Source organism: Haemaphysalis longicornis, unplaced genomic scaffold (assembly GCF_048455015.1).
Source record: "Haemaphysalis longicornis isolate Haplotype H1 unplaced genomic scaffold, Haemaphysalis longicornis Haplotype H1 scaffold_10, whole genome shotgun sequence".
Lineage (NCBI taxonomy): Eukaryota > Metazoa > Arthropoda > Arachnida > Ixodida > Ixodidae > Haemaphysalis > Haemaphysalis longicornis.
Window position 1 is genome coordinate 143,765,355 of NW_027526204.1, and position 21,172 is coordinate 143,786,526.

The 21,172-nt window shown below is 46.2% G+C and overlaps 1 protein-coding gene across 1 annotated transcript; it reads right to left on the reverse strand.

Annotated features, from left to right (window-relative positions):
• Window positions 1–152: 152 nt before the first annotated feature.
• Window positions 153–18,782, reverse strand: LOC144160136 (uncharacterized). Its single transcript, XM_077691737.1, has 7 exons — window positions 18,554–18,782; window positions 12,008–12,268; window positions 8,716–9,034; window positions 5,201–5,353; window positions 3,545–3,607; window positions 949–1,040; window positions 153–274 (listed from the first exon to the last, which is right to left on the reverse strand). Exons 1-7 carry the CDS (start codon window positions 18,780–18,782, stop codon window positions 168–170), a joined length of 1,224 nt encoding a protein of 407 aa, XP_077547863.1. The 3' UTR covers window positions 153–167.
• Between the last annotated feature and the right edge of the window lie 2,390 nt (window positions 18,783–21,172).

The window sequence follows — 21,172 nt, forward strand, 5'->3', positions numbered from 1 at the left end:
TACTTGATATTCATTCAATAGCAGAATAATTCAATTTATAGCCTTTTAATTTGCTAACAAGTCCGTGAGGTTGGTAGGAACCACTCAAAAGTTTTTTTTTGAAATCTAGAAAATATAAGTGACAACTTTTCCCGTGTCTATTGGCAAAGCACGTAAACAGATAACCTCTATCCCCTGCAATCTTGAAGCGACAATCTTACCTGAAACTCGTTTAGCGGCCAGCCAGCGAAAGACATGTACATCACCACGTAAGGCTGAAAGCGCTCCTGATCGGCTGCAAGAAATAGCAAAACAAAAATTCACCCTTCTAAAAATGCCAAAGTCTGAAAAGGCAATTCGGTTACTGAATAAACCTGTAGCTAGTTCACTCTCTAACGTGGTACGTCATAATTTTCATCAACGCTGGAAACCTAGCTTTCCGCCATTTTAGCGATCGATATCTTCAGTATTACTAGTGTCAGTTATTAGAGCACTGGGGACTGTCCATTACTTCCTTCATGAACTTACGAAATTATAAAGCACTACTCAGCCCCGAACACCGAGGCGTCATAATTCCACTAATTTTAACCACCCTTTTTTAAAACGGGTCATTTCGCAATCCTTGGGAATACAGAGATGGCAAACAGGGAACAGTACTCATCGTATCAACATTAAATTTTTCTAAAGTTCAGCTCAGTGAAATCATCCACTCCTGAGAACGATGCCTAATCAGTTGCCGGCACAGTCAACTTAGCTAATTTATAGTGATTACGTCATAGACGGCAAGCTGTCAATTTATTATGGCGTTTAGGGAAGAGTGAAGCATTGACAGGGTAGCAGCCATACCATGCTCACGGAATTTTTTAGCTCGTATGGGAATCTATCGCAAGGCTTAAAAAACGAACATCCTAACAAAATCTTCTGAAGTCCGCGCGGAAGAGGATATTGCCAGAAATCAAAATTTCCTACCATTACCGACGACGGAGAACTTCTTCCGCCTGTGGTAGTTCATGCGGGCATTGGCCATCGTAATTGGGTATTTGTCCCACACGCAGTATGTCCTGCGTTTACAAACAAAGCAGGGTGTCGAAGCGGAACGGAACCGGTATTTTTTCCGCAGCTGAACCCGAACCCGAAGCGTTATTTTTTGAGCCCGCTGAACCCGAAGCGCAACTCAACCAAAATATGAAAACACGGTTATCGGTTCGCTGCAAAAACTTTCGACCGCCCGTTGTTGTCGATAACATGTAGTCAATGTCGTTCTACACTTATCTCTTAAAGGAACCCTGCAACACTTTTTTTAACTTTTTTTCAAATCTTAAATGCTTGCACAACGTAGTCACCCAACACACCCAGTCCTTAGAATAAGGGATCGCAAAGCACCTCAGCCAAAAATTACTGCTCTATGCCCATCGATAACTTTTAAACTCGCTCAAAGGATTTTAGGTGCGGGGTACCGTAGGATCGCACAATGTCTCCGTCCGCGTCCGTGCGCATAGCATTTACAATCGCAAAATTCACACAGGCGCTGGTAGGATTCGAGCCTGCGTCTGGTAAACCAGACAGAGTTAGTGCGAGTCGTCTTACCCATTGGGCTTCGACTGTGAGTTAGTAACCGAGAGTCAAACGGCTTACTCCCTCGCCTGTAACGGTGCGGAGTACTTAAGGACCTCCCAATGTCCGTCCGCGTCCATCCGTGCACACACCACCATAAAACGAAAATCAAGGAAAATTCTATTTGAGCCGTGAGTTGCAGTTTCGTTTAGGGAATAATGAAGGTGCAACTCACAGCTCAAATCGAATGACGGTAGGGGCGCAAATCGGATGTCACTCGGGGCGCAACTTGGATGTCATTTCGAGTACCCGAACTCCGCACCCTCGCTATCATCGACGGAGTGGAGATGCTGCCATTTTCCTCTCTTTCCCGGTTTTGAAGTTCTTCGACAGCTGGAATTATGTCACTAAGCCTATGTAGCGAATGTTGGCCGGTTTTCCTTCAGTTGCAGCAATGAACGCCTTTCGATAGCAACTTTAAAAATACAGCCACAGAAACAAAGCATAAATGGAAGCCGTAATCTGGTGCGACGAGCAAATCACGCAGTGCCGCTCTGTGCTGGCGATAACTATAGCTTTCGCAGTGGTTCCAGACGCGAAGGAAAGAGTGATGTCGCTTATCGGAAGGGTTGCCGGGTCCATTTAACGAAGAATGAACTTTGCAATTTTTCGCCACTTTTGCCCTTCTATTTAATAAAAAGGCTTTAAGCTCATTCTTCGTGGCCGCGACCTTAGGAAAATATTGTGCACCAATATTGCCACGCTATGTTGCTGCCGGTCGGGGAAGCTGGGTGCAAGGCTAAGAAAAAGAAATGGCCCTCTTGGCGCAGCTTCCGGGATGGTCAAAGCAGTGAAATTGCCTTTCCCTCGCTGAGCCTGGGCAGGGGCAACCAGGCCGGGAAATTGCTGTACTGTTCACAGACGATTGTTGAAATCCTACATGTGCCTACTTGTAGAAGCCCAAAAGTGCTAAGATTCTGGTTGCTTGGAACATTACCGTAAGAATGTAAACAACACATCGACGGACGGTACACAGGAATAAAGGGGAGCACACTTGCCTTGACTATAGCAATCATATGTCTATATTACTTAGGGCATAGGTTCTGCACAGTTGAGGGGAACACTACGAAACCAGAAGGAAAAAAATACAGGGTCAAGTGGGCAGCGCAAATAGCTTTCTGAAACGCACAACAGTGGAACACGTCACGAGCCTGGTCATGCCAATACAATAAATATTATGACAACAAAATACTTTTTAACCACTAAAACGTTATCTACTGGTTGTCTATCTACAGGAAAACCAACTTTTGTGGAAGTGCGCCTGCAGACGGACTGCGAACTGCTCGACGCGGCTCAAACTTTATGCCGCGTAACAAACGGTTATACTCAGTGCTATTATAGAGCACTGATTTCTTCACTACCGGATCGAACCAAGGCCATCAGTAAGGCACGACGGAAACGTTAATGTGACGTCCGGCCAGGGCCCGGGTGAAACGTAAGTTGGGTGACCGGAGCTCGGCCCGCGGGCCGCACCTGGCCCGGGCTTTCAGGTGGGGTTGAGCCCGCGCACACTTCCATATTGCACCTGTTTTCGTCGCATTTCACCACGTGTTCTCTCCATGCACGCGCTGAGCTCCACGTGGCCTTTTAGTACCATACAGTGAGGACAGTCAATGCTGGCTTCCAACGCGAAACACTTGAGTGTTTCATTGTGCGGAAAATACACGAAATTGAAGACACGTGCCAATGTAAAACTTCGAGTGTCAATTGGAAATTCGAGAGGCAACCTGTCGAATGACCAAACTCGTCTTTTGTCTGCATGGCTTTGCCTTTTAAAGATCATTACAAGTTACGTTACAAAAGTAAGTTCTTGCGAAGTTTAGTTTTTGTAAACCGCCGGCTGATTTCTGACCTCTCTATGTAGTTCAACATGCGACAGTGAATCATTGTGCTGTCATTCACAAATGCAAGGTTCAAATATAGTGTGAAAGCAATAAGCCTGCCTACTTACGTCCGCAGTTCCGCAAATCCTACGGTGCTGTTTTCGGGGTTCTTCGTAAGACCCTGCAGTGCCCTGGAAGTGAGAAGAGGAAAATAGTTATGCAGAAGACCATTATTTCTTGCATAATTTTTTAAAGCTGCTCTGATGCTCATATAGTAGTGTTCATTCCATCACAAATCCACGTTTTTAAACTACCATTCCGCTGACTACCAGGCTTTAACAGCGTTCAATTGTAAACTTTTACTTATTATCGGAAATCTAAGCTTTAGGCTGCCATGTGTGCTTAAATTGGCTTATATAAAGTAGCTTTAACGTGGCATTGCTTGCCCCCTCTTAAAGCTAGCGGGGCGAAAATAAGGCACAAAATATTGAGAAGGCAAACATGATATTGGTGACGAGTACTTTTATGATTTTTCTGCCTCTTCGCGGGCGATAGGCCTCTCGGATGGAGATTACAGAGTTATGCCACAAAACCGACCTTTCGCTCCATACAAGTAAAAAGTAGCTCTAGCATGAACAAGACCATGCCTAACCAACTGTTGTCCCTGAGTCATTGGGATCTTTCCTCGTGTCATATTCTTTACGCCTCTGAGCGTTACTGCCAAATGTGGATACTTCATTATTAAGAAGCTTCGCGAGTGTCTCCCCAGATATCCTCGGAATTTGTGATCAATATCGAAAGCACACTGCATCTGTATCCTCATTCAGTGTGAAAGTTCTGTGGGGAAATTTTTTGAAGGTAATTAACTTAACCAATCGATGCAGCACAGACCATTCACTGCGAAGTGTGCGGGCAATGAAGGATGCTCAGGGGAGGGCTGTTGTTTAATACAAATCATGGATCATCAACCGGTGTAAACACATCACCCATGCCGACGCTACGGCTCCTGCATCCGTAGCGTCCGTAGAAAGAAAGAAAGAAAGAAAGAAAGAAAGAAAGAAAGAAAGAAAGAAAGAAAGAAAGAAAGAAAGAAAGAAAGAAAGAAAGAAAGAAAGAAAGAACACTACCACATGAGGTGTCCTAGAGGGCAAGATCAACCTGAACCCTCTACAAATTCCAACACAAACCGAAAGTGCGTGCAAGTCGCTGCGAAAAATGTAAAGGCAGACTCGAATGGGGAACTGGTCATTGTGGCAACAAGGGCTGCAAGGACGGGTGACCCCTACGGATGCTCTTCACACAGCCGTAGCCCCTTCGAAAAGCATATTCCCGTTATAACGGCAACGGTGGTCATGCCACCCGAGATTTTCGCTCAGCCCCACCATTCCTCGGGTAATGGGCGGTAATGGCGGATAACCGGACCCGTCTTTAGCGTGCGTGGCTAGTTTCCGCGAAACCTGGAGGTGGCGGTGCTTCTTCATGCTGTAGCACGTCCTCGAGGCTACACCTGTATTTGGAGCGGGAGGCTTTCACTAGGACATGGCATTCCTATGTGGAGCTTTGTTTGTTTGCTTGTTTTTCTTTCATACTACTTACGCTCTTTCTGACTCCCTCTTTTGTGATTTTACTCCCAAGCCTATTCACTTAAGTCTTTGTTACTATTCCCTATATCTAGGTAACAAGCCGACCGCGGTGACTGAACAACCGACCGGCAAAAGCGGGGCTGTCTATGGTAGTGCCTCAATAACTTTCCGTGCAATTATAAGAAGACACTCCACCCGTACCTGGCGATCCGCACATCGGCGAGGACAAGCTTGAGATGACGGACCAGGTAGGCGAAGTGGAGGACCTTGAGCACGGCCACACCTCGAGAACCTTCCACGCGGAAGACTTCCGAGCTGGAGCTCTCGTGCAGCTTCCACCAGCCATCCACCCCGCTGAAGCAAGGAAAAATAAACGTAATTATTCGTCGAAATCACTCCGAGTACAGTTCAAAATGGAATAAATGAAGTAAGTCCCCTGCTGTTAAGTAGATGACAAGCGAATAGGTGATTTGGCTCCTTATGCAAACAAAGAAAAGTTGCCCCCCATAGCTTTTTTTTTCTTTCAGATGCTCTTTACTGGAGGCACAAGTGGAGTCAGCGAGAGGTTAAACAACTAGAAAATTGCAGAAGCAAAGATCCTCGATTTGACCAGTGTCTATTCAATATGACGGACGCACACAAAATATGATGAAAGTTTGGGCGACACCCGGAGTCGCGTCATTTGTATGTTTTAAGTGTTTTTCTTTACTTCCAAGTACCCATGCAATCGCCCATCCTGTGCATGTTAAGAGAGGTAGCGTGCAAGTGTTGGGACATGATTTAAAATACTGACAATGGTTATAACTGTCATTTAAAATTGCGAACTAGGCTTGTTGGTATAGGTTCATGATGGGCACAGCGCACACAAATCTTAGACAAGGAAGAACAGATGACAGAGATGACAATCGTAAACACACATACACATATACATACAATCAAAGCCACCCTCATCACACATTGTATGCAGATCCCCAGGTGGTCAAAACTAATCCGGAGCCCCCGCTACGGCGCGCCTCATCGCCTGCCCTGCGTCGGCGCGTTAAACCATACAATCATCACCATCACACATTGTCCGTAACAATCTATCACCCGTGATGACGGCTGGTAAATGTGATGACGGTGCATTTGATTGTATGTGTACATGTATGCGTGATCGCCATTAAACTTTTCAGATGCTAGTAGCGCTGAGTCCTGTGTTTTTACTTGGCCCAGATTTGTTTGGGCTGTACCCATCATGAGGTTATAAATGCTTTTAAAGTACCGAGCATTGCGTACCACCCTCTATTTGATGCACATGAAAAGATAAGTTACTTCCATCTTCTTGTCGTCATGCAGGTGTAGTCAAAAGTTCACGGAGCATGGGTCTGAGAATTTAAGAGAATTTCTCTGCCATTGCCTAGCCAGCAGCCTTCAAGTCACTTATAAAAGTCGTCTGGAGCTAAAATCCTCCCGTACAAATGGAATTTCTGCTGAGTCACACGGAAGAGCAAATAACACATTCGCGAACCCGTGCTCTCTTTACTTTTGGTTCCACCTGCACGATCTAATTTTATCATGCACCTTGCAGAAATCGCTGAAAGCCTTTCTCCCGATACGGCTCACGCTATCTGGCCTCATTTAAGTGAACTAGCTATCCCACAACGAGGATGGCGCTGTCTGAGGGTTTTTAGAGAGAGAACAATCTTTAATGAGACTGGCGATGTCAGCCGAGATAAGCTGCCCGGCTTGCCACGCCAGATGAATGCGTTGACAACGATTATTATAATGATGAAGAGGAACACGCGACTTCAACTATTTACAAAGTCTGATCAAGACTGCTGTCTTTTAGGTAGGCCAATAAGGATCTTGTGGCACGATCGAGAGGCACATTTGGAAGAATTCCAGGGACCTAATACATCCCTTAGTTCTAGTCGTGCGGAGAGCTGCCGGCCCAGCGCCACTGTGAGAGACGCTCTTTGTGTACTAAATCGCGCACAATCACAAATTAGGTGTTGCAGATCATCACGCACGTCACACTGTGGGCACAGTGGCGAAGTGGACTGGTCGGTTTTGTAACAGCAGTATCGCATGTAGGCGACAGTCAACCGCATAAGGTGGAGTGCTGCTTCATCAGCCTTGGATATTCCAGGTGGCATGCTAAAATTACAATTCGGGTCGATAGAGTAAAAGAGCGCGGAATGATAGGAATATTATCCTTGCGTGTAATTCCGGGCACTGTTTTCACTATTTCCATGTCCGGGAACATCCAGTGTGAATAAAAAGGAAGTGCTGGTGGCTGGTAATGCTGCGGCAGGAAATCACACACTTCGGTGACCAAATTTGGCGCTACATGGTGATCACATTGCCTCGCAACAATCCGCAGTCGCTCGCGAAGAAGCTCCTGCGTGCCGAGATCCAAGAATGACAGGCATCGGCATTCCGTCAGTGTTGGAACAGTAGAGGTAGTTTTCAGGGCACCAATGCAGGTCCTCATCATCTGTGCTTGCATGGTCTCAAGAGCCTTGATCCATCCTTTAGAAACAGAAACCAATACAGCGATGCTGTAGCGTATGAGGCCAACGCACAGCGATTCGTAGAGCCGAAAAAAATAGTTAACCGAGCGACCTCCGGAGTTAATGTAGAGCACACGGAATAGGCGGGAGATTGATGTGAGCTTCTCCGTGAGATGGCGGACATGAGGTCACCAGGTGAGCGACCTGTCGAATGTCACCCACAGAAACCTATGGTTGGAAACGTATGCCTAGAGTTCCAATATTGGGGTTGTATACAAAGGCCATCGCGCTTGACACTGGCTAGGACGGGTGCGGAGGGCCGATGTAAGGCGGGTTCGTTTTGTTCGCGTGATGTGTCCCTTTCTTATCTTCCAATCTCATCCAGGTGGCGTTCATCGCGGAAGTTTGTGAGTTCTAAGCTTGCATGAGTTTTAGGATTGTAAGCAATGGAGTGCGCTGCATTTCCCCGCATCAGCCACCCATCGTGACTGTCCACCGGTGGACACGTCGGTCACTTCATGAGCGCGTGGTGCGGGGTGTAACATTGCGGTCGTAAGGGCCCTGCTTAATGGACTACAACGCACGACGTCATCATCGTGACCTGGCGTTGGGCGACTCTTCCAATTGATTGACTAGGAATGAAATGAAGAATTAGCCCATCCAGCTTCCCGTCAGAGGCAGCGATGCCCCCGCTCCATTAATCGATGGCATGACATTCTTGAAGTTTGAGAAGTGGCATCGTGACAGACAGGATGTGTAATCCTGTAATAATCTTTTAACGATAGTAAGAATGTGTAATCTAGAAAGAGGGAAAACACGAGTCATGATCTGTCCTTTGTAGGGCTATAAGATGCCAACTGTTACACCCTTTAGCGGCTAGCTGACCGACGAAGGACGTGTCCGTGTTTCCGTGAGAATAAATACACTAATCACCTGACATACTTTTTGTTACTACAAATTCCAGTGATATCGGAAACTAGCCCTGCAATTTTTTACAATCTGTAGACCCCCAGAATGAAGTCAGGAAGGAAATCCGAACAGAGATGTAAGGCTTCAAATCAGCACAATCATGGTCTCATAATTGTCACTTCAGTCAGTCGAACCAGCCACACCCTTCCAATGATAAATAATTATGGGAACTACGATGATTGTGACTTGCTACTAGAAATAAAAATTAAGTGTCCCGGGGTGATAATAGTATGACAGTAAGGAATATTCCCTCACATCTCCTCAAGCATGGCGCCGAAAGAAACCGGCAGCCTTTGTTGGGATTCCTGCAGCAGCTCCCCAAACACCAGCGTCGAGGCCCGACAGGGACGGCGCTGTTGCCAGGCGACCGTCCGCAAGTCTGGCAGTCTCGCTGTGACCAGTCGCTCGTGCTGGTGCTGCTGTCGCGACACAGCTGGTGCGGGCGACGGCAGGGGATCGGTCTCCTCCGGCTGCGGCTTCCCACCGAGGGGAAAGGAAGCACGAGCAGCGGGAAGACGTGACCGAAAAGAGGATGCAGAGGAGGGAGAGCTGGCATTGGTCTCTCGCCTTCGTACTGTAAAGAAATGAAAATCAAACACGAGAAAGGCGTACACGAAGAAAGATATAGGCTCCGATTTTCGGCTGACATGGTTTTACGAACGTACATGGACACAAAACACAAATTGCGCAATTTATTTCCATTCCAGTCAGATTTTCGCGTGTCTTTATTACAGTAACAAAGTTTGGAAACCTGTCTTTCCAAATTTACCCCTAGTGGGGCGCTATTTGTTCCCCACTATCCATATTCATTGGTTTTGTTGTTCATATTTTCGTGCTCACACTTCATTTGTCAATGACTGTAGAACCATCACACGTCTTAAAGTGACCCTGAAACAGTTTAGATTAGCACTTTCACTCTTTCCTTGGCGTCTAGAACCACTACGAAAACTGTAGTTATCCACAGCACGGACTGGCACTTCGTGATTTGCTCGTTGCACCAGATACGCCTTCCATTTCTGCTCTGTTTTTGTGGCTTTATCATCATGTATTCACCCTTAAAAGCCCTGTCTCGGGCATTACATAGGGGGAGGGGGGGGGGGAGGGGGCAGAAACGAGGGCTTGCGATGGCCGTGATAACTAAGGGGAAGGCATGACAGCAATAACAAGACTACGTAAACACGACAAACAACAGCAAGAACAAGAAGATTGCGTAAACATAACAACAGCAATAACAAGAATATTGCACAAATGGCGAACGCGAAAAACATGACAGGGTATAAATGTTCGGAGAAACAAACGAAAACCTAGACAGGTGGAAAAAGAAATGGAACACCAAAGAGAAAAACATCAGCCAACATGTAAAGCAGGTAGAGACGTTTTTGGTGAGCAACAAGAAAGAACTCATCCCAACAGCCGTTTGACCGCATGGGGTAACAAGGGCTTTAAAAACCGAAGGAGAAAATGCAACAGATTTAACACCATCCATAAAAAGGTAAGCCTGTAGTATGGAGGGTACACAAGCAAAGTTGGCGGACAACAGGGTTGTACTCATCCCTGCAACAGTTTGAGCGGATGTTATCCCGAGAAAAAATAAGGAGTAAACATCACATGGGGCGCCAATAGGAGGAAGATGTGTCAACAGGAATCAGATTAGCGCATGGGGTTACAGCGAATAAAAAGAGAAAGGAGAACAAGAGATATGATACATGGAAACTATACACAAACATCTGGGTTTGGTTGTACTACACGCTGTTCGGTCATGGGGTCTGGTTGTATACGTGTACTGTTAATGACATCTTGGATTTATTAGGGTCGCGTTGAGTTGCTATAGATTCAAGCAGGTTATTCCACTCCTCTATGGCAATAGGAAGAAAATATTTGTTGAATGCATTTATGCAGCCATGCAGACGCTGCTTGCTCATTGAGTTATGTAGGCGGCGTGAGGAGCGCAATAGGGGTAGCAATAATGAGGTCTGTATTTGGGGAAATGTATAATATAGTTTATGAAAAAGACAGCGTCTAGCAATTTTCCGCCTAGAAACAAAAGTGGGGAGACCGAGGGACGACATTATAGCTGACATGCTCGGAGAAAGCCGTATGTCGAAGAAATAAAACGGGCGGCACAATTTTGAACAGGCTCAAGAGAATTAATCAAATAAGTTTGGTGGGGGTACCAAATTGCTGAAGCGTAATCAAACTTAGCGCGTAGAAAGGTGGTGTATGCCAATTGGCGGACTCTAGCAGGTGAGCATGATAGTGACCTTCGGATGTACCCGAGGATTTTAGAGGCATCGGCTGCAAGTTTTTGGGTCTGGACAGACCACGTTAGTTTGCTGTTTATAAGGACACCGAGGTACCAGTAGCTGATCATTTTTACTGGACATTTTTCTGTGCAGAACACAGTCGTCTGTGTTCTTTATGCAGACCGCTGTGCTTTATGCAGACCGCTGCTGCCACAGCCGAGAAAGAATAAGCGGCAGCACTGTGCGTAATTCACCCGTTTGTGGTTATTATGGTTTGTTATAAATCACTCTGGTTTTTCAATGCGTTTAAAATCTAAAGGAAATGTATCGCCATAACCTAGCACATTTGAGTGATGAACTTGTAATTGATACGAAACAACGCAATCATTACCTAACTGGAACGGTGCATGGCCGTGTCGTTTACAGGCCCTGTAGAGACTGAACCGACTCTGAAAGGTAGGTAGCAGGCGTAACTAATGTAACCGATTGATTGATTGATTGATTGATTGATTGATTGATTGATTGATTGATTGATTGATTGATTGATTGATTGATTGATTGATTGATTGATTGATTGATTGATTGATTGATTGATTGATTGATCGATTGTAGGGCTTAGCACGCCGACGCAACGCAGGCGATGAAGCGCGCCATAGTGGAGGGCTCCGGATTAATTTTGGCCACATGGGGATCTTTAACATGCGCCGAAATCTCGTACACACGGTCGTTTTTGCTTTTCGCCTTCATCAGGAAAACGGCCGCCACGGACGGGAATCGAACCCGCGACCAACTAATGTAACCTCATGTCAGCAAATTTGCCTGATGTGTAATACAAACTGCTGTATCGTTCTCCTCTATTTGCTCTTTAATTCAGGTGACTACATCCAACGATCCGCCGCGGTGGCTCAGTGGCTAAGGCGTTGCGCTGCTGAGCACGAGGTCGCGGGTTCGGTTCCCGGCCGTGGCGGCCGCTTTTCTGATGGAGGCGGAAAGCAAGAATGCCCGTATGTACGAGATTTCGGCGCACGTTAAAGATCCCCAGGTGGCCAAAATTAATCCGGAGCCCTCCACTGCGGCGCGCCTCATCACCTGCGTTGCGTTGGCGCGTTAAACCCTACAATCGACTGCAGCCAATGCTTCATTTCTAATACGGAGGTAGCTGCTTTCTAATACCATCAGAAAAAAAGAATTTGGTGTGATATTCGTACGAGGGAACATTTTTCAGCTCATCTCTCCGCAGCTCTACAGCCAACAACAATGTGCCTGCCACAGAAATTGTACGGACCATTTCCCATCGAGCCTACCTGAATCGTCCGGACTCCAGGCGAATTTCCGCTCGGCGCCCCTGGTCACATCCCCGTCAAGATTGCGGTGCCATCTACGCGCACCACCTTCGCCTCCACTGTTGCCTGTAGCAATGGGCTCCTCGCGTTCCGTGGATACGTAGCTCAGGGCAGCGCGATTTACCCGCAGGATTCTTCTGGCGGCACCGCTTCCGGAACTTGCGTGATGGGAAAAAGCCACGTCACCAGCACCGTCCTGTCTGCGGTCAGGCTGCGCCGGCGCTCAGCGTTGCGGTTGCGGTTCGAACGTGCGAGCCAGGGCTTCAACCTAGTTCGCACCCAACGCTGGATGGCTGTCGTCGCGGCTAGCTTTGTGTCCAGATTATTAACACGTGGCTCTGCGACAGTCACCGAAATTTAAAGAGCGTTAATTGATGCGTGAAACGGGCTTCAATGCCAACTGCAACAACATATCATATTGATGAAATATATTCTTAACGTGTAATAGTTACTGTTGAGGAAACAGCAATACGAGTGTAGCTTTGTGAAATGCCTGGTTTATTGGTTACTCGAGGACGTTCCACCTGCCGGCGTAGCGCGCGAACGTTCAATTAGCGGAAGTGACGTCTCAACATCACTTCTTCCAAAAGAACGTTACGAACAGGGGTCCCGCAGGGATCTGTCCTTGGTCCTTTGTTTTTTTTATTTTATACGTAAATGACCTACCGCTGGCTATCAACTCTGCTGAGATGCTAATGTATGCGGATGGTGCAGCATTGATAGTTACTGGGGAAAGTATGCAAGAAATCGAGATAAAAACAAATGCTGAACTAGCAAATATATCGAATTGGTTCATGTCAAATAAACTCACTGTAAACGTGAAAAAAACGAAATACATGATAATACATTCACGACACAAGGCGATAAATTTAGACAGTATTCAAGTAAAAATAAATAATTTTGCACTCGAAAGTACCACCTCATTCAAATACCTTGGTGTAGTTATTGACAACTATTTGCACTGGCAAGTTAATATAAACTCAGTTTGCTCCAGGTTATCTTCCGGCTGCCATGCATTGCGACAAACAAGAGATTATTTTGACCAGGAAATATTGAGAATTTTGTACTTTTCACTCATCCACTGTCATTTATCATACTGCATAGATTCATGGGGTTGGACATACACCCCCATACCTTGAGCCATTACGGAAATTACAGAAGCGGTCGATAAGAATAATAACACACTCTAGCCATGATCAACCGAGTGCACCGTTGTTTCACAAACTTCAGATTTTACCCATTGACAGTTTGCGTCAGCACAAAACAGCCATTGCCATGAATAATGTATTAAGGTATAATCGCCCGGTTAATGCATCCATACTGTGTTCCTCATCCCGCCCTACCAGAAATGCCCTAGCCGGTAAATACAACCTACCCCCGACCAATAACGTATATGGAGAACGTCGACTACAGTTCATCGGTGCCAAAATATGGAATAATTTGCCCCAGGAAATAAAATCGGCTTTCGATTTTCCCCACCAAATTAAAAAACATTTTCTCTCTCTTCTTAATGGATCCTCCGTAACCGGTAAAAGCTCTAGAATATAGGATCTGCACTTGGAAGTCCTTTATATCGTGGTTAACAGGTCTTGGGAAATACTTCAAACTGCTTGTGTATCACAGTTGTATATTCACTGTTGTATTCTTACATGTGTATAAGTATGCAAGTGTATTAATCCGAGATCACACGTGATTGCACATATCCATAAATATATGCGTATATTATAGTGTGCAAACCAAATATGCCAGTGTAATGCCCTAATTGTTTTTGTACACAGTGTTCTTTACCACATTTATTTTGTCCTTAGATTTTGTTTGAATGCCCTGTACTCCTAGTTTACCACTTTTATTTTGAGCTTTGATTTTGTTTTAGTGCCTTGTACTCCTAGATTGGACCCTATACTAGCCTCTGGCTACGAGTCCAAGCAGTTTTTTGGGCTTTCATGTATGAAGTCTAAATGAAGTGAAAAAATGAAATGAAATGAAAACCGGCCCGGACCACCGGCCCGCTATGCTACCGGATAACCCATCCAGCTGTCCTTAGCGCTCTTCTCCTTGTGCGGCAGCGTTCGCGTGCTTAGAATGCGCACTTCTGCAACTCAAAGGCTTTTCTGGTTCCCTGTAAACCCTTTACTTGTCCGCACGAGTAGCCCACGGGTTGGGCTTGCTTCCGCCGCTCACTCGCTCTGCCGGCTCCGACTTCCCTTCCGAAAACGAAACGACCGTCCTATAATCAATATCGGCTTCAAACTCGGCTATTGTCTCCGGTACCCGTATACGGTCCCCGTATTTCGTAGTATTTCATAACTTGTAGTCAAATTACACAAAAAATAAATTGTGGTTGGTCCCTCTTTCATAAGAATCGGTAAAACGCGAAAGTGAAAGGGGCCTTCACGGGAGTAGTTGAATGTTAAAGGAACCTTCTTCATGGGCGAAGGGTTCGCTAGCCTGAGCCCGCCAGACGAAGTGACGCCGACACGCAAGAAACAAAAATATAGCCGGTTTATTCCGGGACAACAAAACATGACGTGCACAGAAACAGCAGCTTGAAACACATAACGGTATGGGAACAACGCGACGGTGGGGGTGCCTCACTTCACGCGCGACCCCCGTACACGAAGGCGTTGGCATCGAGGCGCCAACTGTCGGCACTCATTAGAGTCATGATGCCCTACTTTGCTTCGCCTCCCCTAGACAGCAGCAACATCTGAATGAGTCATAGGGAAGGACATAAGGCGCTTTCGTAGAGCTGCTCACGTCTCTGTTCATAGCGCAGTTCCCGGCAACAGTTTTCGGTCTGTTGCCGCTGGTCTGAAAACGCGACAGGGCATGCACACTGGTATCTGGTAATGTAATTAACGCACTGAGTCATTATGAAAAACTGCAGTCGCGGTAATAAAACCACAACTACATCTCTCGCTACGACACTGTATGTGACACAATTGTTTGATGCCACCAAGTTGTTGCTAACCGAGAGAGAAGTAGGGAACCAAAGGAGCCAGAAAGCTCGCACGGATCTAGGCATAGCTTTGACGCGGATTAAAATCCCCAAGGATTAAATGGCAGCAAACGTTGCCTTGCCGTGGACCACCCGATAATTAGCATAACAACGAGGATCACCATTATTCTGGCGACAAAGGCAACTATCTCAGCGTACATAGACGATGAGTATGCAAGGAATCGCAGACAGACACCTCGGACAACTGATGCGATCATGTTTGTTCACCGCTAGTGGTGATTAAAGTTGCTGGTCAGAGTATCCCTTAATCCGCTTCTGTACTTACCAACTAGCGAGCAGACGTCGCTGTCATGCCAAATGATCGTGGCACTTTCACTTGAAGAATGGTTCAAGCTGAACGACAATTCCTCGGGGGACGCAGGGGGGCAATGATCGCACGCTGGACCCAGGACGACCCCTCCATCCTTCTTCCGTTCGCCGACAAGCCGATTGCACAAACTGCATTTCGCGAAGTTCGTGGTCAAGACGATGTGGTGTTCATTCGAACACAAATAGGCTAATCGGGGCGCGAGCTATAGTATTGCCTTGTCAATCCAAAAATTTATGTAAATTATAATTTCAAAGTTTTCCCGGGGCATTTTAGTTCTTATTGGCTACAGTTTCATAACAATTAGATTGAGATGCATGCGTCCTTACCGCGTAGCTGTGCCTTCGTTTTCTTAAATATTCGGGGTAGTTAATTACCGATAGGCAGTAAAATTCGTAGTAGAGATTTCTATTTTGTTTGCCAAAAAAAGTTTGTTCGGATTATATGAATTGAGGCTTGAAGTACACCCTTCGCTTCATACCGGAACGTTAAAAGCCAACAAAAGGGGACTTGCGAAGTAGTGATTTCATAAAGACCTTGCATAAATAGCACTGTTTAGTTGAGCTTCAGTGAGAAAATTGATGGAAAATGTTATCAGCCTTCATTACCGAGCGGCTTTTCAGGGAGTTTGAAACCACTCTACCAAGCGCTCATTCAAGAAGCCAATCATCAAAACTAACACTGGAACGTTACACCTTATCAGTTTTGACGAGCTATCGTACAATCGAAGAAAGCCTTATGCCGTCGTTCGTTGTAACAGCAACTTTTTGCCATCTGATATTACTCCACACGCACGTTTCTACTCCGGCTATCGCTCGAGAGGGCCAATAATCTCTCCCGATATTTACAACATAACTGTCCTAGACTGGAAGTAGTCCCGGATTCAGACCCAATGCAAAACTAACTTGTTCTCCAAATGCAAAGTTTTAAAAAGCAATACAGCTTTTCTTGGAAACAGTAAGACTGCATTTGGCGTAACCATCAAATCCAGGCACCATGATAATACGACGAGTGTTTTACATTTAGTGGACAGCAAGCAACCAGGTTGCGTAGAAACGCCTAAGCAGACGGGTGCGACAAAGGGAGTGAGAATCCGCAGCGGCAAGCGAATACATTAGAACATCGGGCAAGTGTGGAAACTAAGGCAAACCACAGGTACACAGAACAAAAATGAAAATACGCGGGCCCTTGTGATGTAAAAGAAATCGAATGTTTTCTTCACATGTCCGACTAAATAAGACAATTAATTGCAACGGTTCTTTTAAATGTAGCGCTGGTATTTGCTACTTATTTAGGAACGAGGGGGGGTTGGAAAAGAGCGCACCATCGATGCACCCCTCAACCAGAATAATTTGCTACACCGGAAAACAAGCTGGTACACGCATTGTTGCGTTCTGCGTGGCAATCTACTGTGAAAATTGCACACTGCTGGCCTAAACACTATCAATGCATACGAACTGTTTCAGCTCCTCCAAGGCTATTTCCCTTACCCATCAGCACTCATTCTCGAAGCGCCATTTATTTAAAATCCATCCACTCTTCCTCTATAATGAAAACAATCATAGTGCTCTTAGGGGACACCATTTTTCGGATCAACGTTAGCTGGTCCCGACCTTTCCAGCTCAGTACTTGCATTCAAAGAAATACGTAAAATCTCCAGTATTTATTGAAGAGTGCAATATGAAGTTCTCATCTCAACTGGCAGGAAATGTTTCTCCATTCTTTATTACATCGCCATAATTTCAACACTACTGCCAGACCCCGTTAACTAAGAACTTCTGAAAACGCACCGAGCCTGTCTTTTCTACGTCTTGCGGTTTATTAGCTCCCTTACTGGATCATAAACACGTTCGGTTTATTCTTGTGAACCAGACACCACGCCATACCTTACGCATATGACGGCCAGTGGTGACACCAGAAACAGCAGTAGCAGAAGCACAGGCTCGAGAATCTCCGATGCGCTGGCCTCGTAAAACCACGCAGTCAACGGCCGGCAAATGTTGTCTACGGCAGCCACCGCTCGAACAGTGGAGCCATAAACTGCCATGGCACATGAACGCACGACCACTGCAGAAGGCAAAATAAATTTTCGCTTCAATTCGTCTGATGAATTCACATTCCCAACATTTTTCGGCCTTGAAACCTCCATGAGTAAAAGGTTTACGTTGCGAACTCTGAAGGGCTAAAGTTCTAATACGCTGCTTTGGGCCTTCAGGTTGTTCGTTGGTCCGGGTGCCAATATTTGTCCTTCATGGAATTTGCTTGTGGTCTACGAGAAGCTACTTCGTGGCGTATACAATATTATTCGTCTCTCAGGAATTGCATGGCTCCAAACCGACAGAAAAACACATCAGCTCTTTGTCACGCCATCCAACATTCGAGTTCCTCCCTGTCTGAGAAAATGTATTTTAATTCATTTCTGTCATCAACATCGCCTCCATATCCGATGCTTCAGATTAGCTACAGATCAGCAGAGCGGATTTCCCATCTACTCTGGATGAATATATCTGTACAATCGTCAATTCTATCCCAATGCTTTCGGGCCTTGACAGCATCAGAAATGAATGAATTAGGCTTATCTATAGATTGTTAGTATGATCCTGTGAGAAAAGCGTCGGCAGTGTGTAAACGACTTGCGCCCGCACTACTCCGTCCAAGACAACATTTAGGACATAGGAATCAATGCTCTGCGTGATTGAGGATTAGATTCATGCCCTCCGTACTGATTCGCCCACTCAAACAAATTGCGCCATGTTTGGCCGCTAAAATAGTCCACCAGCAGGAAAAACTCTATTAAGAAAGAGTTGCTTTTAATACGAGTTTTAAAGCGACGTTCGCTTCGGCGAGGACACTTGCATCGCGACAACCACCGATGTCTTTCTAAGGACATGACCCTGCACAAAAACAAGTGAGCTGGCGAGACACGCGGTCGTAGACTGGTGCAAACTGTGCTATTGTCGGCTTGTTTCGAGTCAAGAGAAAGCGTTGTAAGCCTGAAATAGATCGTACACTTCGCCAAAGTTAATAAATCCACAGCATCCCTGAGCCACCCTCGGGACAATCTCGTTCTGTTTTCGAATATGTATGAACTTGTGAGGTAGAAGTGAGGAGGTAAAAGCTATTTTCTTTAATTAAGTGACCTGACAGGCCCATATCTTTCCCATGCTTGGGAACAACTCACTTGCGAAGCTCTTATTTTGTGCCACGCTGTCGCTGCCTTGTAGTGGCCTTGCGTTGATTGCGCTTTCAGACGTCGCCCCGCCGTCGGTGCCAGTGAGTAGTAGCGGCGCGGGGGTCCCGTCGCGGAAGCCGATGCGGGGCAGTATCTTCCCAATTATAGGCCCGGCGTACCAGCCCACGAACAAGAGGCCACACAGGACCACGACGACGTGAGCGAGTTGGACCGGCATGGCGCCTAACACGTTGTCTTTCTCCTGTGCGAACTGGTCGCAATTCAAATGCGCGTGATAAAAACGGGACGTCGAAAAGAATAAAGACAATGATGCGTACCGAGGCATTGATGATGATGATTATGATGATGATAGCGATGCTCTTCATCAAATGGCGCATATTTGCTTCAAAGTATGCCTGATTCTGCTTACAAAGACTCGGAGCTCGAGCACCTCCGGTACTCATGGAAGTGCAGTATAAGCCAGTCGCGAGCTTGCGAAGTCCCCCTCACTAGCTTTCGTTGTCGTGTGCCAAATTTAAATTATTACTTTCACCGCTCTAATCTGGCCCCGTCGCTGCTATGCGCTTTCTGCGATGAACCAGCAACAATAGACCATTCCTTCTTCTCCTGCCGACGGTTATCCTCTATAAGACGAAGATACTTAGGACGCCCGTGCAGCCGGCTAAACCTTCCGCCGTCTGCTACACTGATTTCGTTATTTGGGGCGAAGGAACTGGGATTCTGCAATGGGATTCTTTGCCGTACGTTGCACTCATTCCTCCTGGAATTAGGCCGTCTGCCGTGTTAGACATCATTTGGCCCTGCTAGATTCCCCTGTAACACCCCTGCTGGATATGCGCGCCTAGCTCAGTGCTTCGTCTGTACCACATTCTTTCTTCGTGATTCTTACTTCCAATGTTCCTTCAACGGTGCTCCTTTTACCTTTTTTATCTCTTTCTCTAATCTCCTCACTTTTATTTCTCTAGTCATCTACTGCTAATCCATTCTAATATTTAAATATTTTTCTTTCCCTACAAAAATTACATAATTTCTTTCGGTAAGCCGCCCATTTTCTAGACAATCCCCCTGAGTGGGCATGAGCCATTTCACTGGTACCACCACCCCCACAGGATCAGCCAATCAGAAGTCTGACTGGCTGGTGGTTCGAGCGCTGTACTGGGGACGTTTGGCTCTTTTCGTCCTAGGACATAAACACTCGAAATAAAGATATTTCCTTCGCCTGCGCACCTAGCGGGACGTGCTCGGTCAATGCAGAGGCGAAAGACGGAAGTACCCTGCAGCCGACCCCTTGCTGAGCAAAAAACAAGAAGTTGAATGAAAACGCCTCTAGACTAATACATATCCGAACCTAAGTCTCTGCGGCACTTCCACCCACAAATTCGTGACGGTAAATGTAAACACTCACCCCATCTTGCTCTGGGAATGCCCTGCTATACAAAGATAAGACTTCAGCAATACAAAAGGAACATTTAGTATCAATGGCAAAGAGGGAGACCGCGCTGCTATTTAAGGGCCTGCCATCCAGCAGTGGGCCTCCTGAGGTCCGAAGACGCCACTAGGAGCCAAGACATCCTGGCCGTCGTCTGAAGCACACCGGCCCTAACTAGGCCTTTCCTCTGGACAAAATAAAGTTACTTCCTCAATACTTCCTCCTCCTTATTGCAGTCGCACGTTGGTACAACGAGGTAAGTGCTCAAAAATCATCATGGTTGCCAACAGTTATTACCACGTAGGCATCATGATTTCATCGATCGCCTTCCGGGATGCATCCCCTGACCGCCTTAGTTAAGATGATTACCATAAAGCGCCCACCTAAAGTCTGTAGTGTATCACGAAATATTGTGCGTGGGCGCTTGCGATGCCCAGGCGTGGAATTCCAGAACGGGCACACAGCTGATCGGGCCCTTACTTGGACCGACGACCGGTGACTAAATTCAAGATGGCGGCCATCAGGACAGGGGCCAGGCACCACGTGATAACAGAAAAAAAATGTCAGGCAAAGAATTCGAACAGTTTATAACATAGAGTTTCATACTAATGTATTGTATACTAGAGGGAAATCTGGCGCTGCAGTCGCGGGCCGTAATGGGCGCCGCCATTGAAGCTAACGACGTCCCTCGCCTTCTTGGCTTGGTTAGCCACATGGCTCCTCTTTTGTCTCGAAGCCAAAATTTTTATCAAAAGCCAACATTTTTTTTGTTTCTCAGTAATCACTGGCAAATAAATGTTTTTGAAGCTTCATTTTTATAACAACAAAACAAATTTGAATAATCTTTTACAGTAATATTGTTGCTTTTCTGAAGCCAGAGGCAACTTACCCTTCTCGTGAGCCATGCCAAGGACAAGTGAAACGTGCCTGCCCGGTACACGACGCAACGCTCGCTGAAGCACGGCTACCCTAGACGGTGGCGAAAGATTTCCGTCTAGTATATATTAGTATGAAACTATGGTTTATAAGACGGCATAAAAACTGAGTGATTAGAGCCCGACTAATCATCGATGCTTCCGAGTCGCAACACTCGTTAGCAAGAGCCGTGCTATTCTCAGGCACCGATGTCGTTCCCACTAGCGCTGGGCATTGATAGAGTGTTCCGTCCTCGCTGCCAC